Below are 27,845 nucleotides of genomic sequence, written 5' to 3' on the forward strand. Positions count from 1 at the left end.
TATTTTCCAATTTTTATTCCATAGGTCCCATAATTGCTCGAGTTACTTTAAACTCAGTTGTTTCCTTTTAGCCACAGTTGTTCATGATACCTCAACCTGTTAATTTTTTTCAACCACAATTTCCGGTGAGTATTAGGCCAGATTCACATAAATATAATAGGGGTATACTTTCCATCCATATTACTCCTGTGTGTTACAGTCTGACCGCAACCCGAATTTTCTGCATATAGCATGGATGCTGCAAGTTGGGGTTAGTCAAACCATCAGTCAGGTTGTAGGACAGAGGAGTAAAAGAAGTGGAAAATACTTCTGTATTATGTTTGTGTCAATTCTGAATTAAAGGCGGTTTTGGGAGTTTAATATTAATGGTCTATCCTCCGGATAGATCATCAATATCTAATCAATAGGCGTCCAACTCCCGACACCCCTATCAATCAGCTGTTTGAAGAGGCCCTCTGGTGAGCACAGTGCCATACACTGTATACTGGCTGTGCTTGGTATTGCAGCCCCGGCCCGATCACTTGCATAGGACTAAGCTATGTCTAGTCCATATGACCGATAAATGTGACATCACTGTCCTAGGGAGAGGTGGTCAGCGACACAGCCTGCTCAAACAGCTCATTGGTGGAGGTAATGGTAGAATATCTGGCTCAACATTTTCCCTTGTCATATTCCAAGGCTTATGAGTAAATAAGGAGTGACTTCCACAAGGTGGCACCAGCGAGATGGTTCTCTTTCATTGTAGAAGTACTGGCAAAATGAAAGAGTTAAAGAGCCAAAAACAAAAACTCTTCTATTTAATTATATTGAGTTAAAACAAAAATACCCCTTTCTGACAGAAGTGTCCCTTTAAAGGGTTCATCTGACTCACACAGCAATTTTATTTATGGCCAACATGTGTTTAACCTAAAGAAAAAAGCCACCCACCTACTAATCATTGCTCTGTTCCAGCTCTAACGGTCCCGTCTTTCCTTGCTGCTTTAGGTCCCTTGTGGACTAGAAGTCTGATATACCGTCCGTGGTCATATGCATCGCTGCAGCCATTCACTAGCCTCAGTGGACATATATCCCCAAGTGGCATCTGACCGCTACAGCTGTGCAAGTGACGACTGATGGGCTGTCACACCTCTGGTCCACAGGAAAACGATACTGTGGGGACCGGACCCTTGGCTCCGGAATGAAGAGCCGGTGAATAGGTAAGTGGCTTTTCTTCCTTTCTGAGCACTTGTGGGGCCCTAAGTAAAACTGCTGTTGAGGTTGGACAAATCCTTTATTAAAAGGAGGTTAATCATAAAAGATTACAATGAGGTTATATTTATTAGGTTCCTAGTAAAAAGCATCGACAGGGCTGGCATAATGACATACGAATCCTCCTTTGGCATTAGGACTTTTGCAATAGTGTTGTGTGGAAATGTGACTATCGCTTCTCCAGTTTTTTGAACTTTGCTTCTGTAAGATAAAAAAAAAAATCAAATAAAACAGTCATGAACATGATGATACTACAGGACACTATAATAGTAATTGCAGGCAATACAAAGATCCAGCAGGGGTCAGCAATCTACGGCACTAGAGCTGTTGTAACACTACATTTCCCAGCATGCACTCTTGCTCGTCTGTTCTCGGTATTCCTATATAAGGTGTGACACAGTGAGGGGAATGGTCTGGGAAAACAGGTATTTTCCTCCCAGCGTGTGCGGATTTGCAGCCAGGCAGGGCAAATACCGGATTGGATTTTAATTGCCGGTCCAGGTTTTTGGCAGCACCTGGCTGTCCTTAAATAGGCAGCTGGGCTCAGCAGCAGGATGTCTGTGTTGGGATTTGAGGCTTGGTGCCAGGTTGGAGGGCTGAGACCCATGGGACGAGGAAACAGGCCCCCTAAAGCCTGCCGTGGACTGCTGGAGGCAGAACTGACATCAAGGTGACTTATCTTATATGAACTTTCCAATTTGTGTGAAGTTACACCAAGATGCACTTTCCATTGTGTGTGAAGTAAACACCAAGACTGCAAAGTAACGCATTGTTTTGTACATTTTTCTCAAGTGTGAATAAACACTGACGTTTTGCGTTAAGAACTTGTCTTTTTCCTCTATACTGCGTCCGCTTACCCTATCTACCAGAGCGAAACCCCACAATTGGTGGAGGATGCGGGTAAGCGCAGTGAGGCAGGTATAATTAACAAAGTATTGTTGTTATTCATTTTTTCTCCGGGCACGGTTGTATGTCTTGCATTAAACCCGCTAAATTTCAACCCGTGACCCTCGACCAAGTGAAACCCACCCGGGATGTACCCACTATGGGCCTGGCTCCGTTAGTCTGCTGGCAGTGTCAGGGGCCTGGCCATGTAAGGGCTGACTGTCCTCATCAGGTTGAGCCCATGGACACTAATTGTGGTTACCGTCAGTCGTTATTTGCCAGGAAACTGTGTGCAACAGGTAACCCAGAATCTCTAGACCACTTGTGCCAGGTGAAAGTGGGAGACACTCAAGCGGAGGCGCTGCTGGACTCCGGGAGCCTGGTGACCCTAGTAAGAGCTACCCTAGTGCGGTCCACTGAGTATACTGACCGGAAAGTCAGGGTGATGTGCATCCATGGAGACTTAAAAGACTACCCCACTGCGCTGGTGTCTTTAACCACGGTAGCCGGCAGATGGATCGCCACAAATCGACACTACAAACTCATAATAGGGAGAGACTTTCCGGCCCTATGACCGGTTGTGAGAGTTACTGATGCCCGTAAGTCAGGGGTAAACCCAGGAGATTGGCCTTGTTCAGGAGGAAGGCCAGAACCCTGGGAACCTGAGGCCGAAGGGCCAGTAGTAGGGGTGACTACTAGGGGGGGGAGACAACCCCGTTGAGTGTAATGGTGGGAGACATGGAGGTCTTGCACCGGGTCCTGAGTTGGCAGACCTCAACGTCTCTGGGGAAAATTTTGGTACAGCACAACACCGGGACCCAAACCTATCCCGAGCCTGGGAGAATGTGGTAATAATTGATGGTGAACCAAAACAGCCTGGGGCCAAGTCGATGTTTCCCCGTTTTGTGGTTCATCAGAATATGCGGTATCAGGTAAACCAGCTGCGGGGTGAACATATTGAACAGTTGGTGGTGCCCCAGGCTTATTGCAAACTCGCTAGAGGACACCAACACATCTTGGTCATCCTAGATTACACCACTCGGTATCCGGAGGCGGCGCCACTGTGACATACATCAGCCAAACTTATAGCTAAAGAGTTAATGGAGAGGTTTTCCTGAGTGGGGCTACCTAAAGAGGTTCTGACTGACCAGGGGACCCCTTTTATTTCCAAGGTCATGAGGGAACTCTGTAAGTTGCTGCACATCAAACAGCTACGGACATCCGTTTATCATCCGCAAATTGATGGCCTGGTAGAAAGGTTTAACCAAACATAAAAAAACATGTTAAAAAGAGTGGTGTCTAAGGATGGGAAGGACTGGGACCTCCTTCTGCCCTATCTTATGTTCGCAGTGCGAGAGGTGCCCCAGGCCTCTACTGGGTTCTCACCCTTCGAACTGCTATATGGCAGACATCCTCATGGTCTGTTGGACATAGCCAAAGAGGCGTGGGAGCAACAACCCACCCCGTATAAATGTATTATTGAATACGTCACCCAGATGCAGGATCGTATAGAAAAAGTGTTGCCTCTTGTAAGAGAGCATATGGGCGCAGCTCAGCAAGCTCAAAGTCGGGTCTATAATCGGCAGGCTCGGGTCCAGATCATTAAACCGGGAGATCGGGTTTTGGTTCTGGTACCGACCGTGGACAGTAAGTTCCTGGCTAGGTGGCAGGGACCCTATGAAGTAATCGAAAAAGTTGGAGAGGTAAACTACAAGGGACACCACCGAGGGGGGCGAAAGCCGGAGCAGGTGTACCATGTGAATTTACTCAAACCTTGGAAAGATAGGGAGACCGGTACCGACGACAGCCCGCAGCTTAGTTATTTTAGGGGAAGAGATACCGGCCCCTCTGTCTGATGCAAGGGAAGCAGTTGCCACAGTGAAGATTGCTGACAGCCTCTCCTCTAAACAGACTCAGGAGGCCAGGGAGTTCGTCATCAGGAACACAGATGTGTTCTCAGACCTCTCCGGACGCACTTCCACAATTCAGCATGACATTGTCACCGAGCCTCACGCAAAAGTCTGGTTAAAAACCATACCGGGTACCTGAGGCTCGCCGACAAGCCATCTAGGAGGAAGTGTAGCTAATGCTGCAACTAGGCGTTATTGAGGAATCTAAAAGTGAGTGGACCAGTCCTATAGTTTTAATACCCAAACCGGACGGGACATTACGGTTCTGTAACGATTTTCATTAACTAAACGAGATTTCCAAATTCGATGCGTATCCTATGCCCCGGGTGGATGAGCTCATCGAGAGGTTAGGACAAGACCGGTATTTTTCTGTTTTGGACCTCACTAAAGGGTACTGGCAGGTACCCTGCCAAAGAGAAAACTGCCTTCATCACACCAGAGGGGCTGTACCAATATAAGGTGTTACCCTTTGGACTGCATGGTGCCCCTGCCACTTTTCAACGACTTAGGGACATTGTGCTTCGTCCACATCGTCGGTACGCTTCGGGTTACCTGGACAATATTGTCATCCACAGTACCGAACTGGAAAGTCACCTACCCAAAGTGCAGGCTATAGTGGACTGCGTCCTGCCCCTGCGCTTTGGGATGTGCTGACTGACCCCTTTTTTTCTCTGCAGTTTGTGCTGGAGGTGTGGCTGCCTCCCCAGTCGTGCACTCCTTACCAGCTCGTTTGTCCCACACGTTGATTTTAATTAGTGTTAGTATATAGCTTGGCCCGCTCCCCCCCACTCACTGAAGCCATCTGGCACCAGGAGAGAGATAGTGTGTGGACTCTCATTGCAGTCCTTGGTGACCATGTGGCGCCAGTGGTGGTGTGGAGTGGGCCCGGCGTGCATGCTGGTAACTGCTTTCCCTGGATATAATGGAGGCCATTTTGGCACCGAAAATGACAGAAATTCAGGCGGATCCAGCATTTAAGTGGAACCTGCACTTTCTGAATTATATGATAGCCGCTATGGCACATAACAGGTATATTTAGTGTTAGGAACCCGTCTAACTAGAGATTGCCTTGACGTTCGGCAGACGGGCTCAAATAATTTTGTACAAAACGATTTGCCAAGTATCTCTAACTTATTAGTTCAGCATTTGCTATTATGATGCAATTTTGTACTTTATTTGGTTTGCAGTGAGCTGTTGCATTGCTTGTTTTGTTTAACAGTCTTGTTCTCAGCCATAGCAACGTGCCCCTGCGCTTTGGGATGTGCTGACTGACCCCCTTTTTTTTCTCTGTAGTGGACTCCCTTCGGAAGGCTGAACTAACCGCTAACCCAAAAAAAATGTGCAATAGAGTTAGAGGAGACCAAGTACCTAGGGTATGTCATTGGGCGCCGAGTCATCAAACCCCAAGTGAACAAAATAGAGGCGATACGGAATTGGCCCCAACCTGTCAATACCCCCTGGAAGCTGTACCCCCTCCAACCTGGAGAGAGAGCTTCAGTTTGTGTACAAACAGTAGGAGAAGCAAGCCAACCAAGAAAAAACATGGAACACCAACCATGCCAAGGACCCAACAGGGTTCTAACCAGCAACTGCCACAACTGTGGTCGAACAACAATATTGGGTGGGTGCTGTGTCCCCCAATGAAGAGCGAAAAATAAATTTTACTAATAAGTTCACAGGGAGGGAAAAAACCACAGACCCATGGAACAAGCGTCCCTACAGGCATCTAAGTAACTGCCGCCTGCAAGACTATGCGGCCCAGGGCAGCGTCCGCCGATGCATAAGTATGCACCTGGTAAAATTTTGTGAATGTGTGTAAGGAGGACCAAGTAGCCGCCTTACACAACTGTACAGCCGAAGCGCAATTCCTCTGAGCCCAAGATGTGCCCACCGCTCTGGTGGAGTGAACCATGACACCTAAGGGCAGAACCCTGCCCCGGGTGCGGTATGCCTCCGCAATTGCAGCTCGAATCCAACATGCGATTGCCACCTTGGAGGCCGCCAATCCCCTGCGAGGACCCTCCGGAATGACAAAAAGGGAGTCTGTACGGCAGAAGGGATCAGAGGCTGCTAAATAGATCTTCAGAGCTCTGACAACATCCTAATGGTGCAACTCCCTTTCCCTAGGGTGTGAAGGAGAGGGACACAGTGACGGAAGGAAAATTTCCTCGTTGATATGGAAGTCAGTGACCACCTTCGGAAGAAAGGAAGGAACGGGCCGGAGAACCGCTTTATCCTTATTAATAATCAGGAAGGGTTCTCTGCAAGAGAGCGCCGCCAACTCGGACACCCGTCTGATGGAAGTGATAGCTACAAGGAAAACTACCTTCCAGGACAGGAGTCGGAGAGAAATCTCCCGCAAGGGCTCAAAGGGGGAAGCCTGGAGCGCTGAGAGGACTAAATTCAGATCCCAAGGCGGCAAAGGAGGACGGTACGGAGGAACCGTATGTGTCACTCCCTGAAGAAAGGTCCTTACAGGCCCCAGGGGGGCCAGAGGGCGCTGGAAAAGGATAGAAAGCGCCGACACCTGGCCCTTCAAAGGACTAAGAGCCAGACCAATGTCCAACCCTGACTGAAGAAAGAACAAGACCGTGGGGAGAAAAAAACAAAGTGGTGGAATGTTCCAGCTTTCACAGAAACCCAGGAAGGACCTCCAGGTCCTGAATAGACCCTGGACGATGCAGGCTTCCTGGCCTGAATCATAGTGCGGATGACATCCGCCGAAAAACCTCTTCGCGTCAGAATGGCGGTTACAATGGCCACGCCGTCAGATGAAGGGGTTTTAAATGCTGGTGGAAGACCAGTCCCTGCGAAAGAAGGTAGTCTCTGAGTGGTAGTGAACAAGGGACGTCTCCTAGGAAAAGAACGAGGTCAGCGTACCACGCGCGACCGGAGCGACTAGGATTGTCGGAATGCCCTCCATCTTGATCTTCCGTAGAACCCTGGGTAGGAGGGGATAGAAAACTCCTGCCAAGGAGATATCAGGGCATCCACGCCGCATGCTTCCGGATCTCTCGCTCGGGAGAGAGAGGTGGGAAGCCTTCGTGTAGATACCATCAGCACACCCAGGACCAATGGAAGGATTCCCTGTAGAAGGAGGGATGTGGTGAGCGCCACAGCGCACCAGTTGGGACCGGAGCATGTCTGGAAATGGAAGGCCACAAAACGAATACCCTGTGCAATGCAGATGAGGGAAGGTGGTAACGTAGGAGCTACCAAGGCTTGCAGGGTGGCTATGAACCATGAGCTAGAGGAGGAAAAAGACAGAAGAAGAATAGGCTAGGTCTATGCCCATTCCCAGTCTGAGAACGGCGCTATACAGAAGTAGCCAAGGATCAAGTGGCTGTGCAAAAACTCTGCCTGAGGGTGAAGCCAGGCAAGGGGAGTCACACTGTATTGCTAGCCCCATACGCCAGCATAGGAGGGGGCCACCCGCAGAGGCCACCGAATTCAGTGCTAGAAGAGTCCACCACCTGACGAAAGAGCTGTGCAGTAAGAACTCAAGTATGTAGTGGTAACGCAATACTGCTCCCAAAGTAGTAGCCAGCACTTGCCCCGTCAGCGCAAAACTGAGGGGGAGGCCTGAAACTATCCGTAGAAGCCACGTACCATACTGCTCCAGTTAAGTAGAGGTAACCTTAAAAACTCTACCTGGAAGGGCGCTGAAAAGGAGCAACTGCCAGGCTAGCGCCAGGGTAGGGCCCCTACCTGAGGGGGATGTCCCACTGCGGCGACCACGAACTCGAGCATTAGCGAAAATCTGAACCTGTGTAGGAGAGCACGCTGTAGTAGCTAAACCAGAGTGCCAGCATAACCACTTCCCCAGAGAAGGAGGAGAGGTGAATAGAGAATACAGAGTCTGTGAAACACTCGACTTGCTGGAACATACTCACCATGTTTGTGCAATGGTGTACGCACTACTTATCGATGCGGACAATATCATGACCGACTGGAACAATGGAGGCCCATGGAGATGGGGTGTCTGTAGGACACATAAGTGATGCTAGGTAACCCCCTGAGAAGACAGAGGACGTTATAATCATGCCCAAAATCCCACCACCGTAACCACTAGCAGCACCCATATACCACTAGAGTAAGAGTACCGGGCACCCGCAAGTACCGACTGTTGCCACGCCCCCTTGTGAAATAGGCGAAGGCACCTAGAGCCGTGGCGCAGTTGAATTGCAGCATCCCAATTGTTTAGTTATTCCCCCGCTAGTGGATCACTTGTGGAAAGGGGTAATGCAACAGGAACACGATGATGTGTAGCACTCTGCCTATGGAAGGATAGCGAGGGGAATGGTCTGGGAAAACAGGTATTTTCCTCCCAGCTTGTGCTGCTGGGCTGATTTGCAGCCAGGTGGGGCAAATACCGGACTGGATTTTAATTGCCGGTCCAGGTTTTTGGCAGCACCTGGCTGTCCTTAAATAGGCAGCTGGGCTCAGCAGCAGGATCTCTGTGTTGGGATCTAAGGCTTTATTTTTTTATGAACCTGGGATGCCGGCCTCAGGTGGACAAGAGGCAGGAAAAAGGGGTAAATTCCTCCACATTACGGCACCACTAGAGATAGAAACCCCAGATAATCCTGGCCAGGAAGGGTTAAAGGGAACCTGTCACCAGGATTTTGTGCATAGAGCTGGGGACATGGGCTGCTAGATGGCCGCTAGCACATCTGCAATACCCAGTCCCCACAGCTCTCTGCTCTTTTATTGTGTTAAAAAACCTTTTTGATCAATATGCAAATGACCTGATATGAGTCCTGTGTCCGGAGATTAGTCAAGCGGAAAGGAGCCCAGCACCGCCCCGCGTCCTCCGAATCTCCTCCTTGCTGGCTGACGTCACAGAGCTGGAGCGCCGAAATCTCGCGATGCGCGAGCTAGCGCATGCGTAGTTTGTTCCCTGTGCTGATGGCATCATGTTCATTCCCTGTGCTGGCGACACTGCGCATGCGCTAGCTCGCGCATCGCGAGATTTCGGCGCTCCAGCTCTGTGACGTCAGCCAGCAAGGAGGAGATTTGGAGGACGTGGGGCGGTGCTGGGCTCCTTTCCGCTTGACTCATCTCCGGACACAGGACTCATATCAGGTCATTTGCATATTGATCAAAAAGGTTTTTTAACACAATAAAAGAGCAGAGAGCTGTGGGGACTGGGTATTGCAGATGTGCTAGTGGCCATCTAGCAGCCCATGTCCCCAGCTCTATGCACAAAATCCTGATGAGAGGTTTCCTTTAAGGCTGTCTTGAGGACTGGGCGGAGCACAGCGGGCTTCTGGGGGAGGGGGGAGTAGGGCGGGAAGTATTTGCGCCAGTGCCCCCCCCCTCCAGGCTGGAGGGGGTATAGCTGCCAGGGGAGGAGCTAACAGCTGTTACCTAGTGTTAACGCCTCCTAGAGGACATAGCTATACCCACGGTTCCTGTGTCCCCCCAATTAATATGGGCGAGAAATTCCGCCTGGTGACCGACCACTCCCCTCTCAAGTGGATGAGCCAGGCCAAAGACAGAAATGCCTGGGTCACCAGATGGTTCCTTTCCCTACAGAACTTTAAATTTACAGTGGAAAACAGGGCAGGCCGGTTGCAGGAAAACGCAGATGCCCTGTCCCGAGTACATTGTCTGGCGAGTGTTCACCCCCTCAGGGTTGAACAAGGGAGGGGGGGGGGGGGGTTTGTGACACAGTGAGGGGAATGGTCTGGCAAAACAGGTATTTTCCTCCCAGCTTGTGCTGCTGGGCTGATTTGCAGCCAGGTGGGGCAAATACCGGACTGGATTTTAATTGCCGGTCCAGGTTTTTGGCAGCACCTGGCTGTCCTTAAATAGGCAGCTGGCCTCAGCAGCAGGATCTCTGTGTTGGGATCTGAGGCTTGGTGCCAGGTTGGAGGGCTGAGACCCATGGGCCGAGGAAACAGGCCCCCTAAAGCCTGCCGTGGACTGCTGAAGGCAGAACTGACATCAAGGTGACTTGTCTTATATGAACTTTCCAATTTGTGTGAAGTAAACACCAAGACTGCAAAGTAAAGCATTGTTTTGTGCATTTGCCTCAAGTGTGAATAAACACTGACGTTTTGCGTTAAGAACTTGTCTTTTGCCTCTGTACTGCGTCCGCTTACCCTATCTACCAGAGCGAAACCCCACAAAGGGAATGAAGCATGCTGGGAGTTGCAGCTTCACAACAGCCGAAGTGCCACCGATTGCTAACCGCTGAAATTATTGGGGGAATTTATCAAAGACGTGCAGGCACATATAAACATGGGACCAACACAGATGTCTTCAGCTGCCAAGCGCACATGTAACAGGTCAGCCAGTGTCCTAGGTACAAATCTGCTGACAGAGGCCCTTTGATTGACCGAGCCGGCCAGTGTAAAAGTGATGATCTCTGCCTGGCCCTGTCAATCACACTGGAGATGGCGTCGCAGTTGCAGAGAAAGCAGAGCCTCTAGGTGTAATGGCAACGCCCCCAATGCTCCTAAAGGCTCATTTGCATATATTTAAACTTCATTTTTCTCAGTAATGCGGGTACATATGAACATGGGACCAACACAGATTCCTTCAGATGCCTAGCGCACATGTAACAGGTCAGCCAGTGTCATAGGTGCAAATCTGCTGACAGATGCTTTGATTGACAGGACTGGCCAGTAAGATACCAATGAGCAATAAAACACATAACCGGAATGCGGCTGTACAACACAAATAGAATGCAAGTGTCAAAAATGAATAGCTCCTACATGGGACAAACCCAGACACTCAGCATATACACAGATATAATACAAACATGTACATCCAATAATGTATCTTTATTGAAATCGATAAAACAAATAAATAGATGCATAACTTGGCAAAGGCCTTTTTCACACTTGCGTTGTTGGGATCCGGCATGCACTTCCGTTGCCGGAGGTGCCTGCCGGATCCGTAACAACGCAAGTGTACTGAAAGCATTTGAAGACGGAACCGTCTTCCAAATGCTTTCAGTGTTACTATGGCACCCAGGACGCTATTAAAGTCCTGGTTGCCATAGTAGGAGCGGGGAGCGGTATACTTACAGTCCGTGCGGCTCCCCGGGCGCTCCAGAATGACGTCAGAGCGCCCCAAGCGCATGGATCATGTGATCACATGGATCACGTCATCCATGCGCATGGGGCGCTCTGACGTCACTCTGGAGCGCCCGGGGAGCCGCACGGACAGTAAGTATGCCGCTCCCCCGCTCCCCGCTACACTTACCATGGCTGTCAGGACTTTAGCGTCCCGGCAGCCATGGTAACCACTCTGAAAAAGCTAAATGTCGGGTCCGGCAATGCGCCGAAATGACGTTTAGCTTAAGGCCGGGTCCGGATCAATGCCTTTCAATGGGCATTGATCCCGGATCCGGCCTTGCGGCAAGTCTTCAGGATTTTTGGCCGGAGCAAAAAGCGCAGCATGCTGCGGTATTTTCTCCGGCCAAAAAACGTTCCGTACCGGAACTGAAGACATCCTGATGCATCCTGAACGGATTTCTCTCCATTCAGAATGCATTAGGATAATCCTGATCAGTATTCTTCCGGCATAGAGTCCCGACGACGGAACTCTATGCCGGAAGACAATAACGCAGGTGTGGAAGAGCCCAAAGACAGACACAACCACATGGAGAGTGCACAAAACACGTCGGGACATCAAGTTATAGCATTGCAAGTAGTGGAAAAGGTGGGATAGAAAAACAAGTATAAATAAATACAAAATCAAACCATGTGGCTCCCCCACCTAGATAAAAAACCACGATTCACAACATATACACAATACAGACCCGGCTAGTGGCACCTCCTAGAGACCCCAACATGTAACAGGTCAGCCAGTGTCATAGGTACAAGTCTGCTGACAGCTGCCCTTTAAGAATTCTGTTTGTACAATGACAAAATGGCGTTGCCTACAAGTAGAAGTCATTGGAACTTACCTAATCGCTTTGAATAAGCATCCAGCTTGTATGCTGCATTTTCTAGAGATGCCACTTGCTCTTCTATCTGATTTATTTGTTCAAGGTATGGTTGGAGACTCGCATCTACAGGACAAAACATATAGAAGACATTTCGGTCAAATGGTGTAGGGCTGACCATAGTAGCTTATATAACCCTTGGATCAGTAGTCCTTCCAGTTCCAGACTATAGAAATATTAGGAAATACTTCTTCTTAATATGCAAATTAGGCCTTTAGTGCAATGCCTGAGACATTTTAAGAACAGGCAGATATCTTGTCAGCATCTGGCTGCAGGAAATAAAAGGTGTGTACTGTATCTTAACATGTAATATTGTACTTACACTTTTTATTCAAGTCTTTGAGATTTCGACTGATATTTCCAGCAATATCTTTCATCTCCATATATTTCAAACACGTGAGCTTATTCATATTTTCTAGAAGTTTGTAGTCTTCACTTGTGGCTGAAACAGCAATTTAGGAAAAATTAAGAATAAATAACAGAAGCCAAAAAGGTTATAGCTAGGGATGAGCGAATCGACTTTGGATGAAACATCCGAAGTCGATTCGCATAAAACTTTGTTCTAATACTGTACCGAGCAAGGTAATAACTTCATAAATTAAAGGGATTCTGTCACCAGGTTTGACCCCTGTCAGCTAAACATATGCTGATGTTCAGGGCGTCTTCACGATTCCTAATGTGGGCTTATAAATGTCATCTGTGGGCTTATTTAGCTAAAAAACTGCTTTTACTAACCTGTCATTTAAACAAATAAGGTGCCCAAGGGGATGTTAATGGGTGCAAGATGCCCGCCGCACCCACCGCCGTTCGTGCCCAGCGCCGCCTTTGCGGACTTCTGCGCCGCCTCCTAATCCTCTGTGCAGCCTCTCCCTCTCCCTCCCTCCCCCCTCCTTCTCATGTAAGATCTCGCGCATACAGGGGTTGAGTGAAGTGCCGGCGCATGCGCACTTCGCTGTAAGAAGCCAAATGGAGAAGTCCGCACGGGCGCATCAGGCAGAGCCCTGTGCGCAAGCGCGAGATCTTAAAGCAGAAGGAGGGGGGAGGGAGGGAGAGCTACAGGCGGCACAGAGGATTAGGAGGCGGCGCAGAAGTCCGGAAAGGCGGCGCTGGGCACGAACGGCGGTGGGTGCGGCCGGCACCTTGCATCCATTAACATCCCCTTGGGCACCTTATTTGTTTGACTGACAGGTTAGTAAAAGCTGTTTTTTAGCTAAAAAAAGCCCACAGATGACATTTATAAGCCCACATTAGGAATCGTGAAGACGCCCTGAACATCAGCATATGTTTAGCTGACAGGGGTCAAACCTGGTGACAGAATCCCTTTAAGTTGTACTATGAAAAACCATTTCCCGAACTCGAATTCGGTTCCAAGTGGTACCTTGGAACCGAACCAGAGTTCGGGAAACGTTTTTTTACAGTACAAATTAATTTATGAGCTCCTGCTCCGTACAGTATTAGAACGAAGTTTTATTCGAATCGACTTCGGATGTTTCATCCGAAGTGGATTCGCTCATCCCTAGTTATAACTGGTCAGCGACAAGACGTGTGCTATGGAAAACAAATATCTAGATGCTGTGAACACAATTTTGGTTTGGCTCCTTCAGGCCTTTTTCACACGAGCGATACAGATCGTGTCAGAGTCTGTTCAATGAAAAAACTGATGATTTTGCATGCAAGTTGAATCAGCTTGCAAACGTTTTGCATTGGTTTGAAGAAAAACGAAATAATAACATCCAACATCTTCTAGCAACCAATGATGGACTGCATCCGGAAGACATGCACGTGCTGTCATTTTTTTTCCACTGACTTGAAAGGACTAGTCCTGAGTGAGAAGCAGATGAACATAGAACATGCTGCAATCATTTCTGAACAGACATAAGGTCAGTAAAAATGATGCTCATGTGCTTATACTCATTCAGATGCTGTCTGTTCACAAAATGGACTGAATCTAGACAGAAAACTTACTCGTGTGAAATTAGCCTTAAAGGGGTTGCGCACCTTCAGGGCAGGTTTTGTCAAACCCCCCCCCCCCCTTCTTGAGAAGACCTGCGAAGAGAAGCATACTTACCTGCTTTCCAGCACTGGCTCCCGGCTCCTTCTCTTCCTATCCTCGGCTGCTCTGCTGAGCTACCAGGATGTTAAAGGGGTTTTGCCATCTCAGACAATGGGGGCATATCGCTAGGATATGCCCCTATTGTCTCATAGGTGCAGGTCCCACCTTCTGGGACCCGCACCTACAATGAGAACGGAGCGGAGAAATGGATGCATGCGCAGCCGCCCTCCATTCATTTCTATGGGGCTGCCGAAAATAGCCGAGTGCTGGCTCGGCTATTTCCGTCTGCCCCATAGAAATGAATGGGAGCAGGGTCCGCGCGGGCGTGATGTGCTCCCATTCACTTCTATGGGAGCAGTGGGGAGCTACAGCTCTCCCCGCTCCGTTCCCGTTGTAGGTGCAGGTCCCACCTGGGACCCGCACCTATCAGACAATGGAGGCATATCCTAGCGATATACCCCCATTGCCTGAGATGGGAATACCCCTTTAACTTCATTGGCCGCAGCAGTCATCTGGTGCCCTTGCATCACGTGACTATTTGACATTTTATTTAACACAAGGGGAGCAGGTCACCACTGGGGCCAGCGATTGGCTGCAGTGGCGTCAAAACAGAAGTCTACAGCCTGAGTGCGGCAGAGCAGCCAAGGCCGGGGAGCAGGGAGACAGAACAGAGAAGCAGCTAAGTATGCTTCTCTTCACAGGTCCCCCGAAGGTGCACAACCCCTTTAACTATACAGTTCAAAAAGTGGTCATCTTTGTTCTTCTGGGGGTTTACCAAATGGACCTCACATATAGCATATAGACAGGGACTGGCTTTATGAGAGAACTTATTTAAAGGTATATTCCTATGGCATATCCACAGTATGTGCCATAAATACTTGAGAGGTATGACCTGATTCTGAATCTCACACTTCTGTTGAGAACTGGGGTATCACGGGCCTTTTCTCATCTTGTGAGGCGACCACTTTATTCAGACAGGCTGAATGGAGAGGTGTCCACACATCTTTGTGGGTCTCTCCATTCACTTCTATGGGAGTTACGGAAACAGATAAGCATGTCTATAATAACAGATATATGTATTATGCCACTTACCTATGAGCTCACCGGTGAGATAACATGACATTTTACTAAACATATCCCTGCAAAGCTCATTGATATCCGCTTCCGGTGGCTCCACCGCCTCTTCTGCCGTTTCGACTGTAGAATCATCTAAAGTTCATGAAATATATTTGTAAGGATTATTACACTAAAGTACTTAATTTATATTAACAAGACTTAAATGTTTTAAAGGGCATCTGTCAGCAGGTTTGTACCTATGACACTGGCTGACCTGTTGCATGTTCGGTTGGCAGCTGAAGGCGTCTGTGTTGCTCCCATATTCATATCAGACAAGGCCAGGAGTCATCACCTTTTCACTATCTGGCCCTCTAGGTGTAATGGCATATATTAAAATGTCTTTTTTTTTTCCCAGCAATGCAGATACATAGGTACAGTTTCATAGGTACAAATCTGCTGACAGATACCCTTTAAAAGTTATCCGCTATCCACAGGAATGGAGTGGCAGGTCAAACGAGTGCTGCCACTCCATTCATTCTCTATAGGACTGCCAGACATAGCCAAGCTCTGTACTCTGCTATTTTTGACAGTCCCATAGAGAATGAATGAAACAGCAGATGTTAGCCAATAGCATGCAGTGACGGGGACAAGCCTCCATAGAATCGCAGGTGATGCTAGGAAAGCTCGTCCCCGTTGCGGGATGTTTTGATCGACGCGATGGGGAGATGGAGCGGCAGCCGTGCGGGCATCAAGAGCAACACAGGTGCCGAGGAGCAGACTAAGTATAATCTATATGAGGTGCCCGGGCATTGGGGGGGGAGTGTGTCATTTTAGGGGTTGAATAACCCCTTTAAATCTTTTGATCTTGCTTTGCACTTTACATTAGCTTTCTTTTTATCTGTTTTTTTTTTACCCTAACAAGAAAAAAACATAGGGGAAAATTTATCAGAAAAGAATAACTGGCATAGTTGCCCACAGCAACTTTTGATAACTCTGCCCCATACAGTAGACTTGATTTTGTTTTCTTGCATACCACTGAACAAAGTTAAACTTTGCTTTGGTGATAAAATCAGCTTATAAGATCATTCAGGATAGGACAGAGAGGGACTACAGACCAAGCCATCAGACGACAGATTTCACGGTAAATAGCATTCTGCAGCCTGCTATGTACTGTGCTACATAGAAGTACAAAAAAGTACTGCAAACATCTTTTTTTAGCCAAATATAAGTGCATTTAAGTAAAATAACGTGACCCAAGGCTATTCATAGTCTTTAAATGGTTACTAGCTTTTCTTACAACTTTGAATAAATGAATAGTACAAGCGAGAATGAGAAACTTTGTAAGGCTAGTTGCACACAAGCGCTTAAAATATGGCAGGCTATTGCCGCAGTGGTTTTCTTCCGGCCAATTCTCTGCATATTTTCCAGGCTGCGGCCGGATCTCCGCCAGCCCCCATTATAGTTAATGGGGCCGGACAGTGACGCTTTAGTTTACGGCAATGCTGGAATGCAGAGAGATCAGCAGGAACAGCCTGCTGGATTTCAATTGCTAATGTGAAACTAGGGTAGTATGTTCTTACAGTAAAAAATGTCTAGTTATCCTGTAATTAGCTGCGTACCAGAGACTGCACAGCTATGTAGGCAGGTTATAGCTCAGCCCAAGTGCTTCATTCACAAGCATACAGGTTAGTACTGTAATATCCTTCATCATCCTGGGGCTGATTCTGAGTAAGGTTAGGAAGGAGATTCTCCTCTACTTTCTGAGTGTGCAGTGGATGGCAGCTAGTCACCACCAACCATGTCTGAGAGAACTGCAAACCAGATATTCAGCAAGGACAGAGAAAAACTGCTGGATAGGTCATCAGTATCTGATCGGTGGGGGTCCAACACCCGGTATCCTCACCGATCAGCTGTTCGAGAAGGCACTGGAACTCGCAGTAGCGCCACGGCCTTCTCGCTGCTCACCAAGCACAGTGCCGTACATTGTATAGCTTCAATGGGGCTGAGCTGTGCCCAAGCCATGTGACCAATGAACCTGACATCATATCGCCTAGGCCTGTGATGGCTAACCTCCGACACTCCAGCTGTGGTAAAACTAGGACTCGCAAGATGCCGCCCTTTCTTGGCTGTTCTCAGAACGCCATAGAAATGAATAGAGCATGCTGGGAGTCGTAGTTTCACCACAGCTGGAGTGCCGGAGGTTAGACATTACTGACCTAGGCTAAGCTGCAAGAACTACTGCGAGCGCCGATGCCTTCTCAAAGAGGTGATCGGTGGGAGTCCGGGTGTCGGAACCCCAACGACCAGATATTGATGACCTGCCCAGAGGATAAAGCATCAGTATAAAAGTCACAGAAAACCCCTTTAAGGAAACTAAAACGAACAAATGACTTCATGCTTCACCTTGTGATGTTGGAGGCTGAGATGCAGGAGGTTCTACTACTGACTGCTCCTCTGAAGATAACTTCTCTGCTCCCCTTGGTTCTGCCATACCAAGTAGTGGCCTTGAGAAGAAATAATGTTCTGTGGAAAATTACATTTTGATTACTGTAGAAAAACAAACAGCTACTAAGATAACTTCAAGAACGCAGTATGAAGGCTTATTCAAGGTTTTGTGTTTTATACTCTTTGTTGAGCCCCTGCAAATGAGCCCGAAATTTTCCCAGAAAATGAGATTTTTGTCTAATTAAAATATCATACTTACAATTTTGAAGGGGTTTTCCAGAATTAGGAAAACATGTCTGACTTCTTTCAAGAACAACTGTATACCTGTCCACAGGTTGTGTAAGGTATTGCAGCTCAGCTCCATTCACTTCAATGAACCCATTGGACAAGGGTGGCACTGTTTCTAGAAGAAAGCAGCAATGTTTTCCTAATCCGGGACTACCCCTTTAAGTTGAAGGTGTTTTTCTTTATTTTTTATTTTTTTTGCAAAATTGTAATGCAACACACATCCAACTGGTCATGTGACCCTATCACGTGCAGGGTCTTGGCATACAAAAGCGCATACAGCACAAACCCCATGGATGATGTGGCCATATTGTTTACATATGGCAGCCGGCTAGGAACAGAAAAGCAGCCGAGTATTGCTAACAGTAGACACGGTTCTTCCAGTCACACCAGTGGGGTATTCTCATCTTCTCTAACTAGTAAATAACTAGGGTATTCCATCGCTCTGTGGTCTCAGAGGATGAAGACATCTACATTGCTGGTTCAGTGCTGTGGCCCCTTCCTCGCACACCGGAGCCCTCAGCCAACTGGCCGTGCATAGGGAGACAGCCGGCCCCATTCCATTCACTGCAGTACCCCTGAAAAGCCAGGTGGCCGGACAACACTGTGCAGGGAGAAAGGGGTATGGCCTCACATTACACATTCAGTATACATTCTTGGGTATATCAGTCTTCATAATCCTCCCACACTCTGCGTTTAGATTTTGTACCTCAGAAATTGTGAACCACCCAGTATAAGAACAATTTAGTTATGTAGGATAGAGATCAAATGGTTTGTCTGATTCTTACAGAAAAACCATAAGGATAAAAAGACTAATAATTGGTATAAAATACTAGTATAGGACACAGAGCGCTGCAGTAAAGGGCGATAGTATCATACAATTGACAAACCTTTCGGCAAGCGTGACGAGACTGTGTGCACATTATTATTCTGTCTATAGTAAATGTCACAAGATAAAGAAATGTCACATCTCACAAAGGGAGAATGCAACATTTTGGCAAAAATAAAATAAAAAAAAATCTGAAATCAGAAAGTCAGAATGAAGTGGGGGAAAAAGTGACATCAGTGACGTTATGCTCCACAGCCACTGAATAAATTATCTGCTTCTGCTTTTCATTTCAATAAATGAGCTCCTAATGTATTATTATTATGAAATAACAGCACTATGGTTATTACGTTTAATGACTGATGGCCCAATTCATGGCCAATCTGATCAAGGACAACATCTGCATGGAGGTTGTATGTTTTCCCCATGATTGTGTGGGTTTCCTTCGGGTTCTCCGGTTTCCTCCCACACTCCAAAGACATACTGATAGGTAAGGCTACCTTCACATCTGTGTTGTACTGGCATGCACAGGTTTTTGAAGGCAATGGGGATCCAGTGGTGCAACAGCCCTGTCCAGCTATTCCAGATGAGGTGAACTCCAGCAGGGTGTTCTTCTGCCAGATAGAGAAAAGCAGATGTGGAAGCAGCCTTACTTAGACCGTGAGCTCCATTGAAGACAGAAAGCAATGATACTGTCTGTAAAGAGCTGTGATATATGTCAGCGCTATATAAGTAAGGCTGCATTCACATCTCCATTTCAGAGATCATTTATGGTGGAAATCGGACAGATTACCACTGGACCTCATTTTACTCATCAGAGATGTGAACGAGGCCTAAAAGATGATAATTACTCTTACCGGTAATTGGATTTTCCTTTAGCCTCCACAATGGCACCACCTGGAGGATATCCCGCCTTCTCGGGGACAGGAAACAACTGTGAGATCAGCCAATAAAGGGCCCCCTCCCTCTTACCTTCTCCAGTTAATAACCTAGGACTCAGAAGTAGTTGCCACAATTTAATAAAGTTTAACATGATACAACCAAAACATAACTTACTTCAGTTATATGAACAACAGAAAACATTATTATTATTTTTTTTAAGGAGCAACTGGGTGGGAATTCCTCGTGCCGTGTGGAGGTTAAAAGGAAAATCCAATTACCGCCTCCACAACGGAACCACCTGGAGTATTAACAGAGTAAACAGTAGGGGGACGACAACCGCAGACAAAACCTTTCAAACGAAGGATAAGTCCTTGTTGACGGAAATATCTAACTTATAGTGCTTAAAGAAAGTAGAAGGGTTCGACCAAGTGGCGACCCGACAAATTTCTTCCAGAGACGCAGAGGCAACCTCCGCCCAAGACGCTGCCAATGCTCTGGTGGAATGAGCCTTCAGATTAATGGGAGGAGAAATTCCCTCTCTCGTAAGCCAGAACAATACACAACTTAATCCACCAAGCTATGGATGCTTTGCCAGCTGCCAACCCTCGATTAAGTCCCAGATATTGAATCAACAACTGGTTTGATTTTCTCAGGTTCCTTATAGATTCAAGGTACTGTAGCACACATCTCCTGACGTCCAGGTTGTGGAATAACTTATCTTTAATCGAAACTGCCTGGGAACAAAAGGAAGGGAGATTTGTTGTTGACAGTGAAACCTAGACACAACCTTTAGGAGGAATTCTGGGGCATGTCTCAAAACAATTCTATCATCAAAAATTGTTAGGTAAGGAGGCAAGATAGAAAAAGCCTGAATCTCCCCTACTCTCCTAGCCGTTGTGATGGCCAACAAAAAAAATGTTTTTAGTGTCAACATTTTTAAAGGTATCTCACTAATAGGCTCAAAGGGGGGGGGGGGGGGGGGGTACATCAACCTAGAGAGGACCAAGGTTTAAGTCCTACGGTGGAACAGAAGATCTAAGCTTTGGGCGTGTTCTACATGGCCCTTTAAAAAATCTTCTAATAAGATCAAGGTCCGCCAACTTTGTCATCATGAAAGTGCTTAAAGAGGACCTTTCACTAGAATAAAAAATCTAAACTAAGCATACAGACATGGAGAGCAGCGCCCAGGGATCTCCCTGCACTTACTATTATCCCTGGGCGCCGCTCCATTCTCCCGGTATCTTCATATGTTTGGCACAACTGGGTGGAGCCTGCCGGCGTCTCCTTCTCCCAGGCTGTAGCGCTGGTCAATCGCAGCGCTCAGCTCATAGCCTGAGAGAGAAAAAAACCTACGCTACAGCCTGGGAGAAGGAGACGCCGGCATGCTCCACCCAGTTGAGCTAAACATATGAAGATACCGGAGCCTATACCGGGAGAACGGAGCGGCGCCCAGGGATAATAGTAAGTGCAGGGAGATCCCTGGGCGCCGCTCTCCATGTCTGTATGCTTAGTTTAGATTTTTTATTCTAGTGAAAGGTCCTCTTTAATGCTGCCACCTGGACCCTTATAGTTCTCACTGTTAGACCTTTAGCAAGGCCTGCTTGCAGGAAGTCTAGGATCGACCCAATGTCTGGAGCCATGGAGGGGTCCCATGCGCAATTCACAAACCGGAAGAAGGCCTCCCAGGATCTCAGGTAAATCTTCAACGTTAACGGTTTCCTACTCTTTAACAGCGTGGAGATCACCGCATCAGAAAGGCCTTTACTTCTCAAGATGTTTCTTTCAGCCTCCAGGCAGTTAAGCAGAGCTGAGGAATCCTGGGATTAACCACTGGACCCTGCGAGATCTGGAAGGAGAGGAAGAGTCCAGTAATCTCTCACAATTTTTTTTTTTTTAAAGCACCGGGAACCAAGCCCTCCTGGGCCAAAATGGTGTTATCAGAATGATTTGAGCTTTCTCCTCCATAACCTTTGTTAGTACTTTGGGAATTAGAGGGAATGGAGGGAAGGCATAGAGGATCCCTTGGGCCAAGGAGCCGACAGAGCATCCACTTTCAGAGGCCGATCTTGGATGGACAGGGAGTAGAACTTTTTTACCTTCCTGTTTTTTCTTGAGGCAAACCAGGGAAAGAATTCTTCGGTCATCCACCACAGTTGTTTTCCGTGGTCCTCCAGGTCTTTTGGTGTTGCTGAGCTCATCGGTGCGTTCATTCTTTTAAAGAATGTTACAAACAGTTGTTTTGGCCACGCCGAATGTTTTTACTATCTCTCTGATGGGTTTGTTTTGTTTTTTTCAGCCTAATGATGGCTTGCTTCACTGATAGTGACAGCTCTTTGGATCTCCTCTTGTGAGTTAACAGCAGATTCCAAATGCAAATAGCAGACTTGAAATGAACTCTGGACCTTTTATCTGCTCATTGTAATTGGGATAATGAGGGAATAACACACACCTGGCCATGGAACAGCCGAGAGACCAATTGTCCCATTACCTTAACAAGTGGGAGGCACATATGCAAACTGTTCACCTGATTTGGATGTAAATACCCTCAAATTAAAGCTGACAGTCTGCAGTTAAAGCACATCTTGTTTGTTTCATTTCAAATCCATTGTGGTGGTGTATAGAGCCAAAAATGTTAGAATTGTGTCAATGTCCCAATATTTATGGACCCGACTGTATTCTTAGACGCAGTGTCTCCCAACCATGACCTCAACCAGATTGCTCTGCGGGAGGCATTGGAAAGAGCTGCCGTCTTAGCCGATAGCTTCACCATATCAGCTGAGGCATCTGCCAAGAAGTTAGAGGCTTGTTTGAGCATTGGGATGGAAGCTAGAATGTCTTCCCTGGGAGTGCCCGACTCGATGTGTTCTTCCAGCTGTCTCAGCCACAAATACAGAGTCCTAGCCATGTAGGTCGCTGATATTCCTTGCCTTAACATGGCTTTTGAGGACTCCCAGTTTTTTTTAAGGAGGGACTCGCATTTTTTATCCATAGGGTCCTTGAGCAGCCATAGATCTTCAAACAGTAGTGTGGACTTTTTGGAAATCCTCGCTACCGGGGCGTCTACCTTAGGAGGCTTGTCCCAAGAAGTCAAATCCTCTTCAGCAAATGGATACTTTCTTTTAAACATTTTTGAGGCAGATTGCCTCTTCTCAGGGTCCTTCCACTCATGTAAAGGAGTTTTAATGTTGTTGTGAACAGGAAAAACAAGTTTTTTTCTGTCCACAAGCCCCGCAAACATTTGGTCTTTAACTGACATAGGTTCTCTGGGTTCTTCCAAATTAATTGTCGCTCTGATAGTTTTTAATAGAGATTCAGTCTCTTCAATTGAACAGAGCGGCCATCCCGGAGCATTTTCTGAGACAATAGAGCTTGTGTCAGAAGAAACTTCCCCTTTATCAAAGTCAGAAGCCTTCTCTTCCGTAAGGGTATTTGAAGTGGAGGCCCTAGAAGGGATGGCGGACAGTTTTGCCTCAACCGCCGCCACGACTTCATTTTTAATCATGGCCATCAGGCTCTCTACAAGGGAAAATTAATCAGCAAAAAAGGGAAAAGACCCCGGATATACCAGACATAAATGGAGGACAGTGCCTACACAATGTAAATGTACTGGGGCATCCGAAAAAAAGGGGTAACTCGGTACAAGCTCCGAGTATAACGGCAGAAAAGAAAAGGCGCGTTTCGGCGTGCCTTCGTCAGGGGGTGAAGGCACACCAAAACGCGCGTTGGGGTAGCACCATCCTGGTTCTCTTTGTCCACACTAGGTCCACCTTTAGGTAAGTTTCAGGTCATAGTCCTCCCACGGCTTTGTGCCGCCGATGCTGAGATTTCTCACTTGGCTTTTTCTATTGCTTTGCTGGCTCTACATAACCTTTGCACCATTATTCTGGTCAGCATATTATGCACTACAGCCGTGGTTGACTTTTACTATGATCTCTACTTACCTTATACCACTACATATACTGTCTCTTTATTTTTGTTCATGAGGTGGTCATTGCACCTTATATATTTATTTCTCATGACTCCATCATTATCATTTATGTATTTTGTGACCTATGTGTACATCCAGGGTGGCGCTTGTTTTCTCCTTTCCCTGCTCCCCCCACCCTGTCTTTGGCATCAACTGTATATGTTTTTTATCATGTTCTTGATTCAATAAACCATTTATTTTATTATTATTCTGGTACTCTAAGCTTCCTTCCTTTTCTTTTCTGCCATCTCTACAAGGGAAGGAGTTTCTTCAGAGACTACCCTGTTAGAACATCTTGGGCACAGTTTTTTTTTTTTTGGGAGGGGCCAAGAGACCTTTTTAACAAATATCACACTTCTTCTTCTGGGACGGTTCCCCTTTAATGCTTTCTCTCTCCTAGGAGACACAAGGAAAGCAGAGGACTTTTTAGATCTATAAAAGATAGGCCTAATAGAGAACCGTCACCCAGGAGGAAGAGTCCTTCGTGCACATAAGGGAGGACAGTGAACATATAATAACGTAGTCCTCAGGAGGAGGCTTACCGACTGGAGGGCCTGGAGGCATCAGTGGATTTGCGGGTGGTCTCAGTCTCCTGTAGAGACATTCTGCCAAGGAATTGCTGTCCACTGTGGAAGGGAGAACATGTGAGGACCGGCGTTCTCCCCTTTTACTTCCTGGTTGGCGTCATGACGCCGGCGCTTTTGTCCTGATGTCGCCGCGACTGGAGTATACAGGAGCGTCCCTGGCCCAAAGGAACGCCCCCTTTTCCACTGCCTTGCCGGTTCCACCGGAACACGGGAAAAGAAGCCCGGGGATGCCGACACACACCGGACTTACACCAAGAGGAGGGAGGAGCGCACCGCTTTGCTCCGTGACCCCTCCTCCTGCAGCGGCCCTCCGGACAAGCCGGGTTAACAAACCTGAAAGGCCCTGCACTTACTGCTGATTCACGATCCTACCTTCAGAGGGACAGAAAACAACTGGAGAAGGTAAGAGGGAGGGGGCCCTTTATTGGCTGATCTCACAGCTGTTTCCTGTCCCTGAGAAGGCGGGATATCCTCCCGGTGGTGCCGTTGTGGAGGCATGGGGAAAATAATTTAAAAAAATCAATATCAGGTTAGTGAGGGTCCGAGTCCTGGCACCCCCACGATCACCACTGATCTCCAACTGAGGACTTATGCATACAAACGTATTTTTTTCTGTGTCTATTCCGTTTTTTTTTTGCTGCCTGTTTGCGGAGTGATTCACTTCAAGGAGGCCGCAAAAAAAAACTGAAATTACTCTGTGTGCATTACTTGTCCGTATGTCCACATGGCCCTTCTGCAAAAAAAGTAGAACATGTCCTATTATTGTCTGCATTACTGACAAGGATTGAACTGTTCTATTAGGGGACAGCTGTTCTGTTCTGCAAAATGCGGTATGCACGCAGCCGGTATCAGTGTTTTGCGGATCCGCAATTTGCAGACCGCAAAACATCCAACGGTCGTGTGCATGAACCTGGATGCAGGACAGGATGTCAGTAACTTCTCTATTCCTTCCTATGAGAATGACATTGAGGCTCCCATAGGTATACACAGAGAAACCGGCCTCCTGTCCACACATAAGATGCTGTTTCATTTGGAGATCAGAGTGCTGGTCACATGACACAGCTGAGGATCAGAAGGGAGGTTATAACTCACAAATACAGGCACTGGTAAAAGGATTACCTTCACTACAGTTTACATCATGTACATTTCTAACCGGTCAGAGAATAAAGATTTTTGTGAGTGCTTCTTTAAAAAGGACACTAAAAATGCAGCAGTTTTGCACAGAAGACGTAGTTTGAAATCACCCTAAAAGTGCATTCACACGACCATGCTGTGTTTTGTGGTCCACAAATTGTGGATCCGCAAAACACGGACACCGGCGGTGTGCGTTCCACATTTTGCAGCACGCACAGGGCCGGCGCTTGTTGTTGCAAACAAGAATAGGACATGTTCTATATATTTTGTGGGGCTGCGGAACGGAACTACGGATGCAGACATTGAAATGAATGGGTCCGCACCCGTTCCACAAAATTGCAGAACGGATGCAGACCCATTCTCACGGTCGTGTGAATGAGCCCTAAATGTGTTAAAAATGCAAACTGATAAAACTTGCCGATATACTTTCATTATGATAGCTGCCGTTTTTTCTGCTTTGGTCTTCTTCACTTCTGGATTTGTTCTGACACAGTAAGGGAGCCTCCCCTTTCTGGCAGCAATGGTCTGGTTTCTGCAGTGGGAGGTTTCGGCCTGGGGGACATCCACACAGTGTGTAAACTCTTTGGATTTGGCCCCATTCACACGGCAGTAGTGCCACCGTGCCCATGTTGCACACTGCGATGCGGAGTTCACATGGTCAGTGCCATGTCTTACAGACCTAAGGTTTGCAGTCCACAACAGGTTGAATGGGGCCTTTGCTGGTATTGATGCTGTGGATTTGCCACACACAAAGTGGATGGGACTTTAGGAAATCTCATCTAACCACTATGGAAAAAAATAATAATCTGCAGCGTAATTGATCTGTGGTGTGGGTTTCATATCTTTCCAGTTATTTGGCAAAGCTTCATCCTTTGAAGTGGTGAGGGTGAAAGCTGCACCAAAATCCATGACGAATCCACATGTAACACTTGCGGATTTTGCCACAGGTATTTTGCCCCTTGTAGGAGCCGACAACCCCTGGGGTCTTACTCCTAATCTGTGCCTCTGAACATAAACCCCCCCCCCCCCCCTCACCTGTCCGCTGTCCTGCTGCTGTTTCTGGGCCCTGCAGAACCAGGAAACGGCTTGGTCCCATGACCGCAGTGATGCATCCATCGTTCAAGCCTCTGTGAGTGGCTGCAGTTGTCAAGGGACCAAGACACTTCCTAGTCCTGAAAGGACTTGAAAAGGCCAGGAACAGGACAGTGGCGGGTCTGCAGACAGTTGAGTGTTTTTTTTTTTTTTTGAGGGGCACAGGTTAGGGCCCCAGGGGTTGTCTTCCTGGTTTTCCTCCCAATCTGCAGCAGATTTTCTGCAGCACAGCCCCATTAAAGTGAGATACTAAGATGAGATACTAAGCACGACCGCTATACAAAGTACGGAGGTGAGCTATGAAAAACTGCAGTATTCAACGGGGATCTGCTGTCCCTACTCTAACAGCTGATCGGCGGAGGGAGTCAGACCCCCTGCTGATAGGATATTGATGACCTATCCTGACAATAGAATATTAATATAAAAAAAATTCTCAGATAATCCCTTTAATGTCTGACCACTGAAAAAGTGTCAGCGGTACAGGGAACCACAACGCCACGTCACGTCACCTCATGCCACTTAGACTCCGATGGTCAAATATCGGTGGCATTCTCTAGCAATATGCCACTAAGGTCTGTCCTGTGACAAACCCTTTAACAATAATAGTTAAGACAATTGGCCACGTGTGCAGGAATCCATGCGCCACGGTACAGAAACCGCACATACAGCAATGTGATCAGGAGACTCCGGCAACATTAAGGGGTTCTCCAGGACTACAAAAAGATGGCCGCTTTCTTCCAAAAACAGCACCACCCCTGTCCACAGGTTGTGTGTGGATTTGCAGCTCAGCTTCATTGAAGTGAATGGGCAGAGTTGTAATACCACACACAACCGGTGGACAGGTGTGGTGCTGTTTTTGGAAGAAAGCAGCCATCTTTTTGTAGTCCTGGAGAACCCTTTTATGTACCGTGTATATCACTATTGAGCCCGCACAAGCTACAGACCATCACATACACAGCACAGGATCCAATACTCATTGTAAAGCGCACACGATTACAGCCTGCACAGACACAGCATGCGGCCGTGCAGCTCCGCATACACAGGAAATACGTGCGTGCCGCTGTACATCCACACTTGGCCGTCACTCTCACCTAGCTGGTAGCAGCGCGCTACTTCCGTATTTACATCCCGTCACGCGCTCAGCACAGAACGTTAGGTTCGGAAATAAGGGGGAACAAACTCTGCCTCGCAGCGTGTCTGCGTTCCGGCGCCATTTTGGCAATGCCCTATCTCGTTAGGTTAAAGTAATAGCCAGTCTCCAACAAAATGGATGATTAGTCCTGAAATCACCTTGTCTAGTGCGAATGCGCAGACGTTACGGGTGATCTGTTAAAGCCCTGGTCTGTGTGGCAGTCACCCCTACAGGGCGCTGTGGGCAATACCGCGCAGCATGTAGGTGGATGGAGCGGATCTTGCCCAATATAGAGCCCTGTCTGTGCCTGGCATGTGATGTCATTTCCTGAGCTGTGACTTGCTGGTAAGACATAATGTGTGCTATTTGTGGGCACCGTGCGG

The 27,845-nt window shown here is 47.5% G+C and overlaps 2 protein-coding genes across 6 annotated transcripts in view; one reads left to right on the forward strand and one right to left on the reverse strand.

Moving 5' to 3' along the window:
• BLOC1S2 (biogenesis of lysosomal organelles complex 1 subunit 2) lies at positions 1–27,741 on the reverse strand. 4 transcript variants are annotated; one of them, XM_040434753.1, is made up of 6 exons: positions 27,621–27,741; positions 17,516–17,635; positions 15,149–15,265; positions 12,326–12,445; positions 11,965–12,069; positions 1–1,449 (listed from the first exon to the last, which is right to left on the reverse strand). In XM_040434753.1, the coding sequence occupies exons 2-6, from the start codon at positions 17,601–17,603 to the stop codon at positions 1,418–1,420; spliced, it is 462 nt and encodes a 153-aa protein (XP_040290687.1). In that variant the 5' UTR covers positions 17,604–17,635; positions 27,621–27,741; the 3' UTR covers positions 1–1,417. The 4 variants fall into 4 exon arrangements, with proteins under 4 accessions (XP_040290687.1, XP_040290685.1, XP_040290686.1 ...); XM_040434751.1 differs by lacking the exon at positions 27,621–27,741 and adding an exon at positions 27,422–27,495; XM_040434752.1 differs by lacking the exon at positions 27,621–27,741 and adding an exon at positions 27,285–27,425.
• The window catches only part of SLC25A16 (solute carrier family 25 member 16), a 29,549-nt gene continuing 29,370 nt past the window's right edge, over positions 27,667–27,845 (forward strand). The window contains exon 1 of one of the 2 annotated variants that reach the window (XM_040434748.1): positions 27,667–27,807. The gene's annotated coding sequence lies outside the window, so the exon portion shown is untranslated. The remainder of the gene's footprint in view (positions 27,808–27,845) is intronic. The other variant, XM_040434749.1, reaches the window with a different exon arrangement.

The sequence above is a fragment of the Bufo bufo genome, chromosome 6 (assembly GCF_905171765.1).
Source record: "Bufo bufo chromosome 6, aBufBuf1.1, whole genome shotgun sequence".
NCBI classification, from domain to species: Eukaryota; Metazoa; Chordata; class Amphibia; order Anura; family Bufonidae; genus Bufo; species Bufo bufo.

Excerpts from the sequence above, each read along its gene's own strand:
- BLOC1S2 (XM_040434750.1), bottom strand. The coding sequence starts at position 24,081 with ATGCCTCCAGGCCCTCCAGTCG. Across the intron at positions 17,636-24,059 it reads GCCTCCAGGCCCTCCAGTCG|AACATTATTTCTTCTCAAGG; the intron begins GTAAGCCTCCTC and ends AATTTTCCACAG. Across the intron at positions 12,070-12,325 it reads CAAAGACTTGAATAAAAAGT|ATGCGAGTCTCCAACCATAC; the intron begins GTAAGTACAATA and ends TTTGTCCTGTAG.